Source organism: Eriocheir sinensis, chromosome 11 (genome assembly GCF_024679095.1).
Source record: "Eriocheir sinensis breed Jianghai 21 chromosome 11, ASM2467909v1, whole genome shotgun sequence".
Taxonomy (NCBI): Eukaryota; Metazoa; Arthropoda; class Malacostraca; order Decapoda; family Varunidae; genus Eriocheir; species Eriocheir sinensis.
This window is the reverse complement of record NC_066519.1, coordinates 23,373,877-23,394,006: the sequence shown is the minus strand read 5'-3', so window position 1 is coordinate 23,394,006 and position 20,130 is coordinate 23,373,877. Positions and strand designations below refer to the sequence as shown.

The 20,130-nt window shown below is 40.5% G+C and overlaps 1 protein-coding gene across 5 annotated transcripts in view; it reads left to right on the top strand.

Annotated features, from left to right (window-relative positions):
• Nucleotides 1–2,650: 2,650 nt before the first annotated feature.
• The window catches only part of LOC126997065 (DENN domain-containing protein 5A-like), a 62,323-nt gene continuing 44,843 nt past the window's right edge, over nucleotides 2,651–20,130 (top strand). For 2 of the 5 annotated variants that reach the window (XM_050858107.1, XM_050858106.1), the window contains exon 1: nucleotides 2,657–3,287. In XM_050858107.1, coding sequence (XP_050714064.1) covers nucleotides 3,188–3,287 — 100 coding nt within the window. In that variant the 5' untranslated portion in view covers nucleotides 2,657–3,187. Of the gene's footprint in view, nucleotides 3,288–20,130 lie in introns of all 5 variants that reach the window. The other 3 variants (XM_050858108.1, XM_050858105.1, XM_050858109.1) reach the window with 3 other exon arrangements.

Below are 20,130 nucleotides of genomic sequence, written 5' to 3'. Positions count from 1 at the left end.
AAGCGTAAAAAGGTGTGTAAGGAAATAAAAGTTTACGTTTTTTGCCGCGCTTTTCAAACACTCGCACACCACAGTCTCTCTCTTGTATTTCTGTTTCACAGCCATTTGGGCTGAGCACACTTCTGCTGCCGCTGTGATGGATGAATTAAATTAAACAATACTTATCGCTGTTAAACATTACCGGCATCAGTTGGGGAAGTCTTTCTCTTACCTATAAATCCTTTCCTCGCGTAAAGGCAGCTTTACATTAGGGTAGGCGGTGGCCGAGCTGGTAGCGTACTGGACCAACATTCGCCGCGTGATGGACGACGCGGGTTCGAATCCTCACGCTACCACTTTTTTTTTTTTTCAGTCACCGTGGCTTAATCACCCTACACACCTGTCTGAAGACCACCCATCAACCCGGACTCTAGAGAAGCAGGAAAGGAAAACAAAACGAGGGGGGGGGGCAGAGCATGAGCCAATGCAAGATGGCGCCACTATAAACACTCGCCTGCTGGGCTGGGCATCGCGGCCCACCATCCCCCCCTAAGAAGAAGCCCACTTTCAGGCCCATCCCCACAAGGAAGGAAGATGCCAATAGGCAACAACGTAAAAAAAAAAAAAAAAAAAAAAATTCGCGGCTGGCAATAGAGGTTTTGCAGCTGACGTCATTAGAGGGGGTGCGGGGGTAGCGCGGGCCTGCACGGCCATCTTGGTGGTCAGTGGTGATAGTCACTTATCAAAGCAAACCTTGGTCTCGAGAGAGACCCGCAGCAGACCAAGAGGTGAATTACACACACACACACACACACACACACACACACACACACACACACACACACACACACACACACACACACACACACACACACACACACACACACACACTAGAATGTAGCTATTGCAATAAATGTCCTGTGCAATTCCAAGGCATTGCGAAGATAATTCATCAATGATTATATTATAATTCAATAACACTGAATTGAATTGAATTGAAATGCTTATTGTTGATATAAAAATAATACAGCAAATTACAAAGACCATATAGATGTTTCATTTTGCTTGAGGATCAAAGTAAGTCAATAGAATATCATAGAAAAATTCCTTCAGCATATTATAATGATATTGCTACCCATGGAAATGAAGACTGTGCAACCTTATACATTAGGGTATCAAATAAAGATAGACTTATAACTATACCTAGAGGAGTTTCAAGCTGAAGACCCTTCACATGAGCAAATAGTAACCTATCATGCTAAAATAGTAACTTTTCCCGCATGGTTACATCTTTGAAACGAATAATAGTGATGGAAACGTTTATCAGAGTGACGATTAGCAAATATAATCTAAAAAAAAAAAATCTGTTAACTATTAGGGTGAATTTGGTGTGATTCTGTAGTTTTACCAAGACGTATGACACATCAAAAGTTACCTCTTTTTTATTCAAGATCTTGTAACACGTCCAGTGTATGAGACTGTGGCTTTGATGAGACTGTGAAATATCCATTGTGAGTCTATTATGACAGCAAAGCCCTGTGGGAGAGACAACATCCTATGAGACTGGCCATAAGGGCGACAGCCTCCGTCATCAGCAAGGATGTCTGGGTCTCTGATGAACCTGAGGTGAGCGATTGTTTCAGTCTTTGAAGCTTTTTCTCTCTCACAATGATTTCCATAGACAGTATAAAGGGAGGGCGGTGATGACAGCAAGAGACACATACATTGCATATCTGGCAAAAAACTGGCCAACGAAATGGTGTCCTCCCAAGACGACTGACTGCACAACTCTGCTACGTGGGTTTGCAGGAAATTGATATACTTTGTATCCCCTCTCCGGCCAGTTGAAACAGCCGAAGGATAGGCGGTAAGGCATAGCTACATTAAAAAGCAGCAATACCTTAGTTAAATTTGGCGCGGTGCTCGACGGGCCAAATATGGCGCCCACCGCCGTCTTAGTCGGCACTCTCTCTATCACGGGACTGGACGAGCCTTAGGTGACAGGAGGGGAGATTTCCCACATTTCAACGCCCGTTCAGTGTATTTTTCTATATATAAAAGGTGTACTAAAAAAATCATTAATATTTATGCGATAGGAATGAGAAGTAAAGCATAAAAGGCGGGTATGGAAATAAAAGTTTGTGTTCGGATGCCTCGTCCTGACTTGCGTTGGGTAACATTTTCTTCCTAGCGTCGGGGCCTCAACTTGGTGGGAAATACTTGTTGTCGTCATGACGCCAGGATTACTTTGTACTTCTTTTGAGTTTTGGCATATCCGCATCAAGCTTTTCGCACGATGAAATCAGACAGAGGCATTTAAATAAAGCTGTATAGTACATTCAAGGTATAGCGTATAGCCACAGGTAGGTAGGAATGATATTTTGCATGTGTGGTGATTGAGTAAATGCAGGCTATTTTTATTCATTTACCGGAAAAATGCACATTCTTTGTATATAAACCGTGAAATTGTTTTTGGCATATACGTTCTATTAAGCTGCTTAACTAATTCTTGTAATAATATGAAATTTAAACGTTTGGGGTTGCTTACTATACACAGTAAAAAAAGAGAAAAAGACGGAAAAATGCTGCAAGTTGTGATATGACGTCACATGACGCAGAATAGCATTAAAAAAACATACCTTATCCGGGAGGATTCGAAGAGAGCATCCTTATTAGGGATGGACTTCCAGGATATCCAGGATATTTTCTTTTGTGTGGCCATTTTATTAACGAAACAGACAGCATGTAGTGAAATAATTCTTTTCCTAAGATCCACTCGAATAAAAGGAACGATCGCCCATATAAAATCATTGCCTTGGCCGATAACGCCTTGCAGGAGCGGGAACACTCACGCCTCTGGCAACTTGACTGAGGCTGCAAGCAAGACAGTTGTGCCCTCTGCCACACACTTTGTCAAACTGTCAGTTTCATTACAGAACTCACTCTTACACACAGTCAAAGAGAAGAGAACATCCTACATGAAAGGAAGTGTCCTGTATTTGGTAGAAAGCCGTAGAAAAATTCCCGTCTCGCCGCCGCTGGCAGGCGGTGAGCAGGGGCGACCTTCGGCATCCCCAGCCCTCCCCCGAGTCCCCCGGGGACCCCGGTGGCTCCTTCAGTGTCTAACTAGAGGTGGCAGGAGGTGGGTGTCGCGGCAAGGCATGGACCTCTATGTTATGTAGCTGCGGGCGTCCTGTTATCGGCCACCATGACGACTCCCAGCCAGCGGGAGAGCCAGAGGCTCTTCGACTACTTCGCCATCATCGGCCTGAGTCCCGATGGGGGGCTGGACCCCGACCGTTTGCAAGGTAAGACATTGATTTTGTCCTGGGCGAAGAGAACTCGTGCCCGCAGCAGAACACGGCCATTGGGAGAGAGAGAGAGAGAGAGATTTACATAGAAATTCAGACCACACAGACCCTATATCTTTTCTCCTCATCCTTCCTTTTCCCCTTCTTTCCTCTCTTATCTTCCTCTATTCCTTTCCTTTCTTCCCTTCTATGTATCCTCCCTTCTCTTATTATCCTTCCTCCCCGCATCACCTCTCCTCCCCTCCCCTTAGAGAGAAAGAGAGAGATAGAGATAGAGATAGAGAGATATCACGCCTCCCAGAACCAGGGTCAGAAAATGCAAGAAGGACAAGGGAAGGCGTGGGTTACCTATTTCTCGTAAGCATGGTCGGAGAGAGAGAGAGAGAGAGAGAGAGAGAGAGAGAGAGAGAGACCATATACTATACTACTATGTAAAACGTCAGGTCTAAACGTTTTCGGATAATCGTGACATTCACACGCCGTAATGGACACTTAGATAATTGTTTCTCTTTACCATTCGCTCGTTTTCTTTTTGCTTTGTCTTGTTTTGTCTGGCTGTCGGGTGACCTCGCGTTCTCGGACTGAGGAATGTTTACAACCCCCAACATTCATTATCTTCAGTATTAACTATGTAAGCAAACCAATCAATCAATCTATATGTCTACAGCCTTGTCTATCCCTTTGTCAACTGTGGATATCGAAAACCATTGCCATCCTCTTCGCCTTTCTTCCTACACTGAATATAGGCCTAATGGTGTGTTTTATAATCATCTCGTGTTTCTTTTGTCTGTAGAATGTCCATATACACCTCTGGCTTCTTTTACTCATAATTGTAGAGAAGCGATGTTTATTGCTTATGCCGCGTTGCCATCGTCCAATATCAACAATGTTTCACGGTAGCAATATATCCCCACACCCTTGACCAATACAAGATAATGTTTACGTAACACGCCCCTCATCCCCCCCCCATCACTATTCATATGAAAGGATTGTATTGAAATTGCCCCTTGTTACCCAGTGTTACACCAACCCGTATTATCGATAGAATGGTTATGTTTATTGTGCTCTATTCCTCCCTGTACTCCCTTTTCCCCTCCTTTCTTTAATTCCTTTTCTTTATTCTCTTCTCTCTTATCTTCCCTTTTATACTTTTCCTTTCCTCTTCCATCTAAATCTTTCTTTTCCTTTCTTCTCTTATTTTCCCTTCCACGCTCTTCCTTTCCTCTCCTCTCGTCCTCCCTTTTCCTCTTTCTTATCCTCCCCTCTACGTTATGCCTTTCCTCTCCCCTGATCCTTCCTTTTATGCCTTTCCTGTCATTACATTTCTTCCCTTCTCCCACCACCTCTCCTCCTCTCACACAGTCGTCATTTGCGGGTAATAGCTAAATGAGATATGAGAGTTTGGGTAGTAAAGGAAATTGCATGCAAAGAACAGTTATGGGTGCTACTTTGGTTTGCGATCTACGTGTCATGAAACTACTTTGGTATGCGATCTACACTTTATATTGTGACCCCAACCCAGGAAAGGGGGAATGGTGGAATATCAGTCATTTTCTGGACATAGTCACCAACGCTTTTGTATTGTCAGGTGGGACATGGCTTGCATACCACCAACGACTACACAAAGCAGCAATTATAACCGCGTTAGACTCGTCCCAACTACTGATCAAAACAAACCTGTGAAGCTTCATACTCATCAGTGTTTTTGTTTCAAGTGACCGCGACTGTACGATCAGTTTGTATATATAAGGATACTTGTACTTCGTTTCTTCACCCCTAATATTGGTGTTGATGGCACACGAGGTCCACAAGTATTCTTGGGTATTCTCTCTTGGTCTTTATCGGCCCTACTTACATGCTAATTTTGTTTCTGCCTTTTATATCGCTCAGTATTTTGTAAATATGGAGTGGAATAATGAAGTGTTTGGCTTTTTTCTGCATATTTTTGGCTGTTTCTGTAGTGAATTTGGCCTTTTTGGCTATTTTGTAACCTTTGGCCTTTTTCTGCTTTAGTAATCTGGCTACTCTGTAGCAGACCTGCGCTCCCTACCGTGGCAACAAGCACACTTCATTCCGGCATAGACATCAGTCTCGATAGCCAACCTGCGCTGAATATCTGAATATCTAAAGAACCCTAATGGTGTTAGCTGAAGACTTTTACAATGAGATCACAGACGAGAGGAAGGCAGTTGCATTTATATGAAGAAATGACCTTTTAGATGAAGATGATGTTGCACCATGTCATCGCTGTGGTGGAGAAAAATGAGAAAAAAATCTGACGATCTGTTTCTTGCTTTTCCAGCTGATGTTCTTTCGATTCACCGATAAAATTGGTAAACGTTTCTTCAAATTTGCTTCATTTTAATGTTTTTAATAATAAATATAAAAATAATTATTTCCTAAAATAAATTCATATAAATGGTAATTATCTTTTTTAAATAAATATATTTTATGTAAAATGTTTTATTTATATAAGCCATATTAAATGAATGAAACATGTAGATCCCATACCAAAGTAGAATTTGACTCTTATAGATCACATGGCTATGTAGCTCGCATACCAAAGTAACACCCAGTTATGGAATTGATGCAAAGGAACCAACTGCGGGACATTGATGAAATATTAGTAAAGAAATTTCTAACCTGTACTTTTAAAGGGGAACACTGGAGAGAGCCTGATGCAAGGAAATTGTAGAAGGGAAAAAATGGGAATATGTTAAAAAAGAATGGTGAATATATGTATGTAAAATTTGTTATGTTCGTGTATGAGAAAAATGTTGAAATGAAGTATGAAATATACAACAACGAGAACTGTATGTGTATGGGACGTGTTCAGTGTTTGTATGTGCGAATGTATATGTGTATAATACGTATGTATGTATGCATGTATGTGTGTATGTAACTATGTATGAAGCAAATGAGGTTTATAAGGATGACAACAGTACTATCTAAAGTAATCTAAAGGTGAATAGGATATACGATTCTTTGTGTTGTCTGTCAGTTTCAAGCCAAGGAGGTTTCAAGAATGACAATATCTGGAAAAAAAAATAAGGGGTATGATTCTTGGTATAAGTGTGTGTGTGTGTGTGTGTGTGTGTGAAGGCAATGAGGTCACGGGGACGGCATCAATATCTTGGCAACCTCGTCTCAAGGCCACAGCGAGGACGTTTCAGTATTATTTTTTTTTCGCTTTCAGTCGTTTCTTTCGTCCCTACGTTGGCTCATTCGTGTAAAGCAACAGTTTAGTAATTATTTCGTTCTCCGTTACAACAGGCCAGTCACGCATCCCTACTCTGTTCTTTGCGTTCTCCTCCTCCTCCCGTTATAATTATTCACTTCTCGTTAACTGTGATGAGTAAGTTAGTGAATGAATAGGGGAATGAATATATCGTGTATGAGGGTCACCATGTTGATGTTGTGTGAAAAGTTCCGTTACTTCATTTTTTTTTGCTTTAATATCCACATAAAACTGCTTTTGTTACGAGCTTTTGGAGTAAAGTTTGTATTATTCTTTTCGTTTCGTCAATGTTATTAATGTATCTGCTCACCTTTGTTCATTAGTGTGTGGATGAGTAAGCGTTTTAAGTGTGTGAGTGTGAGTGTGTTCACAAAAGTCCCGTCAGATTAAATAACATGAAGTGATGATCAGTAAAGAAATATCATAATGGAAGAGGTACCAATGTTCTTTCTGGGAATTTATAAATTATGACTATTATTTTGCGTCAGAACTTCCCAAGAACATTTTCCTTCAGCCACTTGTGTATGAAGAAGCTCTATTGATTTTAAACTTTTAACCTTCCTGAATGTAGGCTATTGATTCCAGTAAATATTTTTGCTGCCTCTAATTTTTGCAGTTGAATTTACAGTATTAGCTGAGTGTGTGTGTGTGTGTGTGTGTGTGTGTGTGTGTGTGTGTGTGTGTCATTCACCATGGTCTGATCACTAACAACTCGCGATCGCCAGCTAGTATACCGTCCCCGAAATATCTTACAGCTGCATAGTGACGAATCTGTGTGTGTGTGTGTGTGTGTGTTGGAAGGAGGGGGAAGGGAGGTAGGGGGAGGTGACGTCGCTCTCGCTCGCCTCATCATCATCTAATGAGATAATAATGTACTGTCTCATCTGCCTTGATAAGACTGAGGTGGCCGCTCGTCTGCTTGATATCCGTCTCTCTTACGTCATGCTAAAGTGGCCTAACCGGCTGTGCTTGATATAGTCGGGTATTAAGTCCACGTAATGCTATACTATCTTCTGAACACTGCTCCTATGCTTTGTCAGCTAGATGTAATGAAGAAATGACTGGCCATGTTGAACTTTTAATATTTGAATGCGTATATGTTTTGTTGCGTTGATACTTTTGGCTACGTGAATAAGTTTAAATGTGTTTGATGTTGTGATTCAGGGTGTTGTCTAGACTTGCAATGATGGAATAGACAAAAACTGAATAAACTATTGTCCGTATATTCTTTGTGAAGCAGCGATTATTATTTGCTTGATTTATTAAATATACGTAGATATATTGAAGAAGTAACTGCACTTGTGATATAAGGCTATGTTTAACTTTTATTAGTATTTGGGTTTGTTATACGTATGTTTTGCTGTATTAGTATTAGCTGCGTGAGTAAACTTAATTATCTAAATGTGTGGTTATTATTTGCTAGATGTGACATGCTTGATAACTGATTGAGGGCATGATTAAGCCGTGTAGCTAATGCTTGTGTTTTGTGGTGAAATGAGGCTGCTATTTTTATATCATTATTGAACATTTAGTATTGCAATAGGTTAATGCTGTGTTATGTCAGAGGAGAATGGGTGGCAGTGGATAGAATGTGTGTGTGTGTGTGAGAGAGAGAGAGAGAGAGAGAGAGAGAGAGAGAGAGAAGTATGGACTGATATCCGCTTTTCCCGTGTGGGTGAGTGAGCGTGTGGGCAAGGCTAAAACTACTTTCTTTTTACCTTCCTTTTTAACTTTTCATTTGGTGTGTGGTGGGTGTGAATGATTGATAAGGAGAGAGAGAGAGAGAGAGAGAGAGAGAGTCTTTTTATTCACGTACTTGATATATTTTTTACCTGTGTGTGGGAGGAAAGCTACATAGGCTGTATTTTATTTCTACCTTTGTGAGGGCGTATGGGGTAAGTAAGGTTAGGTGAGGGATAAGAAACGGCGGGTCAGGTCAAGTTAAGGCTAGGTTAGGTTAGATTTGGCAAGGTCACTGAACGAATAGATGATGATGACTAGCTTCCCCCTTCCTCTTTCTCTCTCTCTCTCTCTCTCTCTCTCTCTCTCTCTCTCTCTCTCTCTCTCTCTCTCTTAACTTGGGCCACAGCCATTAGTCTGATCTGTTATATAAAAGGAAAAAAATGGGAGGAAACGGCAGCAGCGTCGACATCGAACGGAAGGAATAAAGTAGAAATAACATTAAGATAAGATGGGAAAAAGTAGTAGTAGTAGGAGGAGGGGGAAGAGACTGAGAGGGAGGGGGAGGAAAAAGAGGAGGAGGAGGAGGAGGAAGAGTAGCAACAGCAGCCCCACCAAACCAATATAAAGATAAACCTAAAATCTCGGAACTTTTAATCCAATACCACGATATGGAATCCAATCCTATAGGTGGCGCTCTGAGGCGGCATCCCCTTTCTCCTTAACAAGATTGCAGGCACGTAATGGTGTGGAAACGTGTGCTTGTTATTTTAGCCGCCGCCGAGTGTATTGATGGTGACGCGAGGGAACGGAAGAGGGGGGAGGGGGTTAAGAGGTAGAAGACCCCCCTCTCTCTCTCAGTTGGTATGAAGCTCTTTTTTGGGGGGTTACAGAGGAAGGAAAGTTGTCGTGTTTCTCCAATCAGGGTTTAGTTCTCTCTCTCTCTCTCTCTCTCTCTCTCTCTCTCTCTCTCTCTCTCTCTCTCTCTCTCTCTCTCTCTCTCGATGCTATACAGTTCTTTCTTAGGTTGTAGAGGAAGTAAAGTTTTTGTTTCTCTCGTCAGGCTTTAGTTTGCTGAAAAGTTCACAGTATTTAAAATGAATAGGCTTTAAGCTTCGGATATTTAGTAATAAGTATGGATATATATTTTGCACATGATTCACGGAAGTATGAATTGCAACAAAGAGGGTAATTATTGAGAACAGTAACCGCACAACCCAGTTACGCAATATAAGAGAGAGAGAGAGAGTTTCCATAACCAGCAGTAATACAAACCACTAAACACATTAATATTGGTGTTAGTATAAATTGCACCAAAAAGGGTATTTCTTGAGAACAGTAACCACAGAGAGAGAGAGAGAGAGAGTTTCCATAATCAGCAGTAATACAAACCACTAAACACATTAATATTGGTGTTAGTATAAATTGCAACAAAAAGGGTATTTATTGAGAACAGTAACCACACAACCCAGTTACGCAATATTGAGAGAGAGAGAGAGAGAGAGAGAGAGTGTTCCCATAACCGGCAGTAATTCAAACCACTAACACGCATTAATATCGGTGTGAGCTACCGATGCGCTCTTCATAACTACCGCCAATAATTACACTTAATGGCTCTCAATGGACGGTTAATAATTATGGATAACATGAAGTATATAAACCATGAAGCCTCGTGTTTATTATGCACTTTGCCGGGCTAATTAGCTACGTTGAGAAATGACGCTCTCTCTCTCTCTCTCTCTCTCTCTCTCTCTCTCTCTCGTGTGTGTGTGTGTGTGTGTGTGTAAGGAAAACTTCAAATCATGTTCATGTCAGCACACAAGAAATGAAGAAAAAAAAGTGAAGCTGAACTGCCATAAAAGATGAAATTGAAATACGAACTTGTAATTGAGTTTTCATTTCTAATAAAAAGAAAAGAAAATAGGTCCTCATCCTCCTCTTCATTCCCTTCCTTTTACTACTACTACTACTACTACTACTACTGCTACCACCAAAGCTGCTACTGCCACCACTACTACTAACACTACTACTACTACTACTACTATTACTACTATTACTACTACTACTACTACTACTACTACTACTACTACTACTATCACATTCACCATTATTAACACAGTTTCCGTCACGTTTGAGTATACGGATCGTGGTGAAAGCAGCAGCCGTTGTGGTGGTGAAGGCAGGTGGCACCCACTTAATGGTACAGTGACCATTAGAAACTGATTTGCATTCGAAGTGTGTGTTAAGTGTATGTTGTTTTAAGTGGCTGTGGTGGTGGATGTGGGTGATGTGGTGTTATTGTTGTTATTGTTATTATTATCATCATTCTTCTTCTTTTTCTTCTTCTTCCACTTCCTCGCCTTTTTCATCTTCTTTGTCTTCTTCTTCTTCTTGTTATTCCTCTTCTTCTTCTTATTATTATTACTGATGTTATTATCCCCGCCACTACTACTACTACTACTACTACTATTACTACTGCAATTTTCCTCCTCCTCCTCCGCCTCCAACCTCAAATACGTCAAACACCACCAACGTTCTTACACACACACACACACACACACACACACACACACACACACACACACACTACACAATACACTTTACCACAAACGCAATCCTCGTCTTATCATCACCGCATCATCATCATCAGAGGCTACGCAAGACGAACAATAGACATAAGAACGACAAGGGTAGGATAGAATCTGTAGGACAAGCGGGTAGGATCAACGCACTTACACAAGCGTCACACTGACCTTAAGGGCGAGAAAGAAGGGGGTTGAGGATAGGCTTAGGGACCTTATGACTTAAATATGTGTGGTTGTGCGTCATTGTGTGTGTGTGTGTGTGTGTGTGTGTGTGAGGAGATTTTTGTGTGTGTGTGTTTGTGTATGTTTGTTTAGTTTCGCATTTTGGTGTTTGGAAAGCCTGTTTTCTCTCTCTCTCTCTCTCTCTCTCTCTCTCTCTCTCTCTCTCTCTCTCTCAAAACACACACACACACACACACACACACATTCTCTCTCTCTCTCTCTCTCTCTCTCTCTCTCTCTCTCTCTCTCTCTCTCTCTCTCTCTCTCTCTCTCTCTCTCTCTCTCTCTCTCTCACACACACACACACACACACACACACACAGAGGATAGTGGCATTAGTGGAGAGAGAGAGAGAGAGAGAGAGTTCTAAGGGCATTTGTAGGAGAGATTCTGGTACTGATGCTGTCACTGTTTGTGTGTGTGTGTGTGTGTGTGTGTGTTACGCATTCTAAAGGGTTCATGGAGGTAGGAAACAAAGAGTAAAGGAAGGAGGGGAGGGAGGAAAGAAGGGAGAGGAAGGAGGGGAGAGAAGAGGAGAGGGAGAGAGAGAGAAGAAAGATGGACATTGAACGTGACGCAGAACATTATCTTTCTCTCTTCCTTTCTTTTTTTGTCTTCCCGCTTTCTTTTGTATATTTGCACATTTTTCCCAATTTTTTTTTTTTTACGAAAGGAGGAAATGGAGGAAGAGGATGAGATAGGAAATGAGAAAGATAACAGTAAAGGGAAGAAAGGAGACGACAAGGGGAGAGAGAGAGAGAGAGAGAGAGAGAGAGAGAGAGAGAGAGAGAGAGAGAGAGAGAGCGCACTGATACTACCGAACGTGATCTTTCTCTTATATTTCTCCGCTTCTTTCCTGTTTTTCTTTATCTGTAAAATTTTTCCTTTTCTTTTGCTCATCGTTATTTTCCTCGTATTTTCCTTTGTTCAACCTTTCGGTGTGTTAATATCTTATCTTCTCTTTCGTCATTATTCCGGTCTTGTTTTTGTTTTCTGTATCCTGTCTCGTTTCCTTTTTCTTCGTTTTCATATATTTTTTTCTTTTTTTGTCGTTAATTTTCTTTGTTTACTTTTTCTGTGATGCATGTTTCATTTGTTTGCATCTTTCTACCTAATTGTTTGAAGAGAAGGATTTCAGAACAATTCCTTATCTATTTTTACTATTTATAAACATTTTCAAGAAGTTATATTACGTAGCGATTGGGTGTTTGTTTTGCTTACATTTACTGCTTTTCTTCTTTAGCTTAGTATGTGTGAGTGTTATTATATACATTTTCAAGAAGTTATATTACGTGGGGATTGGGTGGTTGTTTTCCTTACATTTACTGCTTTTCTTCTTTAGCTTGGTATGTGTGAGTGTTATTGAGGGCACAAAGCTTCATCTAATTGTTATGTTGCCGTCCGGTGTCTCATTAGTATTACACCATATATCAGTGGTTGACGAAGCGATAAATTAGAGGATGCGGCGGCGTTGTGGCGAGGAAATGAGTCACAGACGAGCGGGTGTGGCAAAGATCAACCGTGCGCGCGTAGGAGGGACGAAAGGGAGGACCGTATTCGGAGACCCTTTCGGCTCTCTTCTTCTCAAACGCCACAAAGGGGATTCGTACTCTTCATAGCACATCGGCGCGCAAGCACACACATTTGACACGCTTTCATAGGAGTTCGGGGCATTTCCATGTGTAGTTTTATGACCCCGGTGGTAGTTTGACCCTTCCTGTGTACCATGAACCTAAAATACCACTCATTAGAACTCGGCTAATCTCCTTCTTGGGCCTTTGGAAATACTTGATGTGAGAGGTGGAAGGGTCTGACAAAACCGTCCTTGGTCTGGTTTTCATGAGTGTTTTCACGTTCGTGGTACAGAAGCTTGTCAACTTATCGCCAGCCTCATAATACTACCCATGGACAAAGCTTCTACTAACTTAAAAAGTCTTGTCGTATGTGTGTGTGTTTTTACGTTCATGGCACAGAAGCCTTGTCAAACTATTACAAGGTTCATAAAACTACCCATGGAAATACGAACTTCAACGAATGCCTTATTAAATGTTGTGTAAGCTCCGAAACGTTTGAGCTCGATCAAGAGAGGAAAAAACTAGGAAAATTCTGAACTCATATAGCTACGTATGATATTTTGCCTCACGTTTACACGCACATACCAATAATATTTTCCAGTGTCACTTAGCTACACGTTTTAGACTTTGAAGGTTAGTTTCTTGTATTTCATGATTGGTTTCTGTTCAGCAATAGGTAAAATGAGATACCTATACGCGGACAAACATAGATTATCAAGGGTTTGTTTATATGGATCTTCAATGTCGGTTTAGCCTAAGTCACTTCAACTTGTTTTTAGGTAGGTATTTGGTATTTTTTTTTGCAGGTTGGAGCATCTAGGGGTATTTATTGTGTATGGTAATTGTGTTTAGTCAACTCGGGGCCTCTTTCCTTTGTCTCATGATGGTTATTTTACCTTTAAAGTAATTTGTAACACTTCAGTAAGGTAAAAGCTATGATAGAACAGTGGAAAAAAAAACCGCTGGGTGGTAACTGTGATTGAAGTAGTTTGAGGCATTTTAATAAGATCAGTATAAACATGAGGTAATCAGTTAGTAAATTTACCTATGTATTTATCGATCAATATTTCCTTTTCTTTATTTTTTTTTTTTCGTTTCGTATCGGTAATTGTGCATTTAGAGTCATTTCATATCTCTTTCCTTTTGATTGAAGTATTTTGAGACATTTTAATAAGATCAGTACCAACATGAGACTATCAATCAATCAACCAATGTACCTATCTTTATCTAGCTATCATTGTTTCTCTTTTCTTTCGTTTTTTCCTATTATTTTTCTTTCCTTTTTTTTTCATCCCTCTCCTGTCCTCTCACCAACTTCCTTGTCTCCAAAACACCCGCATACTTTTTTCACAAGCTTCATATCGGATAACAGAAACAATCCTTCTCTTGTACGCTTTCTCTTCGCCGTGCATCGCCTTAAGAGCGTATTATCCGCTTAACGAAATAGTGTTACGATAACTCCACTGCATCGGTATGGCTGCACGTCACCCCGCTTGAAAAACAAAAACAAAACAAAAAAATAGTAACAGTAATAATAATAATGATGATACACTGAGGATAGGTTAGGATCACATTTAAGAAGTTATTTTTGTTACGAGTCACGTCCTGTTTATTCTTTATTTTCTTGTTTTCTTTATGATTTTTTTTTCTTTCTCTGTCTTTCCCCGTGTGTGTGTGTGTGTGTGTGTGTGTGTGTGTGTGTGTGTGTGTGTGTGTGTGTTCTCTTTGTCATTCTTTCTCTCATTGTCTTTTTTATTTTCATCTCTAATTGTTTTTATCGGATTGTTTTTTTTCTTCGTCTTTCTTTGTCTGTTTGTTAGCCGTTCTTTGTCTCTCTGCTCTCGTGTTCCTTTATTCTTTCTTCATCTCTTTCTTCTCCCTTTTTATTTTTTCTCTCAATTTTCTTTTTTTTTTCGTTTGTTTTCATTCCTTGTCTTTTTATACCTTATTTAATTTATTGCTCTTTAGTTGATCTTTATTTTAATTTCTTCTATTTCCTGTTACCTTTTTTTTCTTCTTTTCTTTCGCTGCTTTCTCTCACTTATCTCACCTCCTTTCATCTCAACTTCCTCAACTCAAGATTCCTCAACACCTCTCTCTCTCTCTCTCTCTCTCTCTCTCTCTCTCTCTCTCTCTCTCTCTCCATTCCCCTTTTCCTCTTCCAATTTTCACATCATCCCAATCGAACCTCCACGTGAATTTGTCAGGAGCGATGATGCAAAGGTTAAAGTGGAGAGAGAGAGAGAGAGAGAGAGAGAGAGAGAGAGAGAGACCGTTGAACTATAACTTTAAAAGAGGGAGGCGGGAAAGAGGGAAAGTCCAACATGTGTGGCGTATCAAATTATTTTCCTCCTTCAATCATAGTAGTAGTAGTAGTAGTAGTAGTAGTAGTAGTAGTAGTAGTAGTAGTAGCAGTAGTAGTAGTAGGCTTAATACATAGTTAGCAATTACAAACAAATACCTCTGCGACCTCGTTCATTAGAGGAAAAAAAATAACATAGGCATTGTTAATTATGAATATGCAAAATGATTCCCCGTTCCTCTGTAATAAAAATAATACTAATGGCTTATGTATCTGTGTGTGTGTGTGTTTAATCTACCATGGAAGGGTCAGAAGTACCTAGTAGTTGTAGTGGTGGTGATGGTGGTGGTGTTGAAGATGACAGTGGCTGTGGTGGTGATGATTGTGATGGTGGTGGTGATGATAGTGGTGGTGACGATTGTGATGGTGGTGGTGGTGGTGGTGGTGATGGTGGTGAAAAACTACTACCAGCAAACCGCTTCAAGGCATCCACCCTCTCAAGGTCGTCCTCTCTCTCTCTCTCTCTCTCTCTCTCTCTCTCTCTCTCTCTCTCATTATCCTGTTTGTGCTGAGAAAGGAAAGCATAACGAGGAAGAGGAAGAAGGTTGTGCCAGACTGCTTTGATTGCTTGTTAATGGTGTACTAATGGTTGTTGTTGTGGTGGTGGTGGTGGTGGTCGTGGTGATGATTTTCCTTTTAACCCTTCTCTTCATTTTAATTCCTCCTAGTTTTTTTTTTTTTCCTCTTAATCGTTGTCTAATTTCTTCTCTCTTCTTTCACTTCCTCTTGTTCTTTTTTTTTCTTCATTGTTCATTGTTGTTGTTGTTGTGGTGGTGGTGGTGGTCGTGGTTTCCTTTTTTCCTTTCCTTCAATTCTTTTCTTTTCTTCTTTCTAATTTCATTGTTGTTGTTGTTGTTGTCAGTGGTGGTGGTTGTGATGTTTTCCTTTTGTTCCTTTTTGTTATTCACTTCAAAATTTTCCTTTTATTCAATCGCTTTAACGTATTTTCTTCTTCTCCTCCTCCTCCTTCTTCATCTTCTTCTTCTTCCTCCTTTATCACCGACATGAACCGTAAACAATTCGAGATCAGGTGTTACTTTTTATTTATTTATTCTCTCTCTCTCTCTCTCTCTCTCTCTCTCTCTCTCTCTCTCTCTCTCTCTCTGACAGTATTATTTATTCATTTATTTATTTGTTTATTTAGATATTCGTATTATCATTATTTTTTTGGCTCAACGAAAGCAAGATGAAGGAGGTAGTTTATATATTATCCTTCACTTCCTCTTTCCTCCCCCTCTTCCTTTCCTCTTCCTCTTCCTCCCCCCCTTCCTCCCGTCTTCATTTCCCTCTCGTTACTTTAATACACTTTCCTCCATTTCCTTCCTCTCTTCCGCCTCCTCCTCTCTTCCTCTTTCATTTCCCTTTCATTTTCTATTTTCTCTTTCTCATCACATTAAATTTTCACTTTGGTCTTTACGTGATCCATTTTCCTCCTCACTTTCTTTCTTTCCTGCCTCTCCTTTTCTCCTCCTCCTCCTCCTCCTGAACGTCCTTTTTCCTTCACGCACTCTAACGCCAAAGAGAAAGTGAGTGAATGTGTGAGTGAGCTTACACACACACACACACACACACACACACACACACACACACACATTTTTGTTCCGCTGTTATTGTGTTTTTCTTGATAATGTTTGTGGTTTTGTCTTTTGTACCCTCTCTCTCTCTCTCTCTCTCTCTCTCTCTCTCTCTCTCTCTCTCTCTCTCTCTCTCGCCATTACCAGCATAACGTATTTAACTGGAATGCTAATCTTGGTCTGACTTCTCTTCCTCCTCCTCCTCCTCCTACTCTTTTCCATGTTTGTAATTCGACTATTCCTTCATCTCAGTCTTCCTCCTCCTCCTCCTCCTCCTCCTCCTCGTGTTTGTAATTCGACTATTCCTTCATTTCATTAGTCTTCCTGTTCTTCCATTTCCTCCTCCTCCTCCTTCTCCTCCTCCTCCCCTCTTCCTTCTCCTCCTCCTTCCTCTTCCTTCTCCTCCTCGTGTTGGTAATTCGACTATTCCTTCATCTCTCTAGCCTTCCCGTTCTTCTTCTCCTCCTCCTCCTCCTCCCCTCTTCCTTCTCCTCCTCTTCCTGCTCGTGTTTGTAATTCGACTATTAATTCATTTCATTAGTCTTCTCGTTCTTCTTTCTCCTACTCCTCCTCCTCCTCCTCCTCCTCGTCTAAAGGAATCTACTGTAATTAAAAGTTAAGCCACTTTGTGCCCCTAAATCCTACGTAGAAATCCTCCAATCTTGTAATTTTATTGTTATAGGACACTCATCCTCCTTATAAGCCTCCTCCTCCTCCTCCTCTTTCTAATAAGCTTCTTCCTCTTGTTATTGTTCTTCCTTTTAGTCTCATATTTATTTACTCCGTTTCCTCTTACTCCTCCTCCTCCTCCTTCTCCTCCTCTTTTAATAATCTTCCTTTTCTTGTTGTTCTTTCTCCTAGCCTCATACTTATTGACTCCCTTCGTTTCCTCCTCCTCCTCCTCCTTCTGTTTACCACCCTCTCCTCCCATAAGTTCTCCTCCGTCTCCTCCTCTTCCGTGTATCTTCTCTGCCTCCTCCTCCAACTGCTGAGGATGCTGGTAACTCCTCCTCCTCCTCCTCTTCATCTCCTCCGTTAAGTGGCTTGCTGATGGCTCCTTCTCTCCTCTCCTCTCCTCTCCTCTCCTTCCTGGTTTGCCCAACTCTCCTTTCATCATCATATTTTATCCTTTCATCTTTTTCTGTCTTTTCCTTCTTTCTTTTCCTTCTAAGTCCACTATTTTCCTTCCTTAATTCTTTTTACTTTTTTTCTTTTCTTCCTTTCCCTTCTTCCTTGCCTTTTTTTTCTTCTTTTGTTTACTTTTTCGTTTTATTTTTTCTTCCTCGCGTTTTTTTTCTTTTCGTCGTATTTATTTTTTCTTCCTCATTTTTTGTATTTTTTTCCCTTTTCATCGTAATCATTTTTTTTATTTTTTGCGTCACCCTGTTCTTTTGACGCATGCCCTATTGTCCTTCCTCCTCCTCTTTCTCCTCCTCCTCCTCTTTCTCCTCCTCCTCCTCCTCCTCCTTCACTTCCTCCTCCTCTTTCTCCTCCTCCTCCTCTTTCTCCTCCTCCTCCTTCACTTCCTCATTCTACTCAGCATTATTTTTCTTCTCCCTCATACCATTCTGACTCGCATTGGTCCTTATCTCCTCCTCTTCCTCCTCCTCCTCCTCCTCCGCCTCCTCCTCCTCCTCCTCTTCCTCCTCCTCTTCTTGACTTAGAGCTTCGTATCCATTTCTTCAATCTCGTTTCGTTCATTGACTCTCTCTCTCTCTCTCTCTCTCTCTCTCTCTCTCTCTCTCTCTCTCTCTCTCTCTCTCACTTTAGCATCACTGTAGCGTTGTTACATTCCTTCCTTGATGGTTTTTCCCCTTGCTCTCTCTCTCTCTCTCTCTCTCTCTCTCTCTCTCTCTCTCTCTCTCTCTCTCTCTCTCTCTTGAAAGGTCAGATTTCAAGCTTTGTGCGTGTTATTATATTTTGTTTTGTTTTATTTTATGTTTATTTTCTATGTTTTCTTTTTCTTTATAAATATTCACTGGTTTTGTTGGTAACCTTTATGTTATTGTTTACTCTCGGCAGTGAAAAAATATTGTTTCAAGTCATTTTCTTTCTTTATAACTCGGTGTTTGTAATTTGTCTTTGTTTGGGAGTGTAGTAATGTGTGTGTGTGTGTGTGTGTGTCAGCCTCTCTGTCTTTAAGAACCGGAAGTGACGGTGAGTTAATCATAGAAATTGCCTTTGTTTACGGAATTATTACCGTGTGTGTGTGTGTGTGTGTGTGTGTTATTGTTCTATTATCTTTGACTTCCATTGCTCTCTCTCTCTCTCTCTCTCTCTCTCTCTCTCTCTCTCTCTCTCTCTCTCTCTCTCTCAGGTTCATTATACTTTTAAACGTTGTATAATTTTTGTGCATATTATAGTTATTGCCCTACTTAGCCATTCTCTCTCTCTCTCTCTCTCTCTCTCTCTCTCTCTCTCTCTCTCTCTGTGCGTCACGGTATCTCGTTCAAACACGCTTTTACATTGCACTTTCACAATCACTTCGTTTGCTTCCGATTGTGTGTGTGTGTGTGTGTGTGTGTGTGTGTGTGTGTGTGTGTGTGGTAGGTAACGAAACAGGTCATTGGAGCAGTACGAGTAAAAGTACGAGAGAGAGAGAGAGAGAGAGAGAGAACTGTAAACCGATGAGCTAATGGGAAAATAAAAATAAAAGGAGTCATTCTAGTTTTCGTTTTTTTTTTATTTATGTAACTTCTGGTAATTCCTGTTCTTCGATTTAAGTTTCATGTTTTTTTCTTTTCGTAATATAATTTTCCACATTTTTATTTCATTATTGCTTTGTTATCTTTTATCTGTTGTTACATATTGTTATTATTATCTATTCTTGTTCATTTTGCGTTGCTTATACACTCAATTTTTTTTATATAAGTAACTTTTTTTTCATTCATATCATTTTCATATTTTTCTTCTTTATATTCTTCCATTTCTTATTTTCGTCTATATTATTCTATCAATTTTTTTCGTTCATTCTTATTTTCCTTTCTTATTTTCCATTTATTTGTTCAGCCCGATCTCTTGTTTATATGTTTCTTTATTATCATTTATCATTTCCAAGTGGCAATGTTTACAAATACTTTGATCAGGTGCTCTGTCTCTTAGCAACCACTCCCCTTCTCTCTCTCTCTCTCTCTCTCTCTCTCTCTCTCTCTCTCTCTCTCGTCAACAAAGAGAAACCAGTCATCTTCACGCTTCCACCTTACGGAACACAGTCAGTCAGTCAGTCAGTCAGTGAGTCAGTCAGTCTTGTTGGTGCATCTTCAGTAGAGCAAAGAATTAGAGAGAGAGAGAGAGAGAGAGAGTCAAATCACATTCCTTATTTTATGTTGTCAGTCAGTCAGTCAGTTACAGTGGAAAGACACGAAGATATTCAAGGTCGTGTACGTGGCTTTGTTTCCAGACTTAATGAGAATGTGTGTGTGTGTGTGTGTGTGTGTGTGTGTGTTTCCTGTATCATTTCGTCTTCTCTTGTCTGTAATTCCTATACTCTCTCTCTCTCTCTCTCTCTCTCTCTCTCTCTCTCTCTCTCTCTCTCTCTCTCTCTCTCTCTACGTCAGCAGTAAGTCAGCGATAGGAGTCAGGTGTCCCAATACCGATGAAGGAGG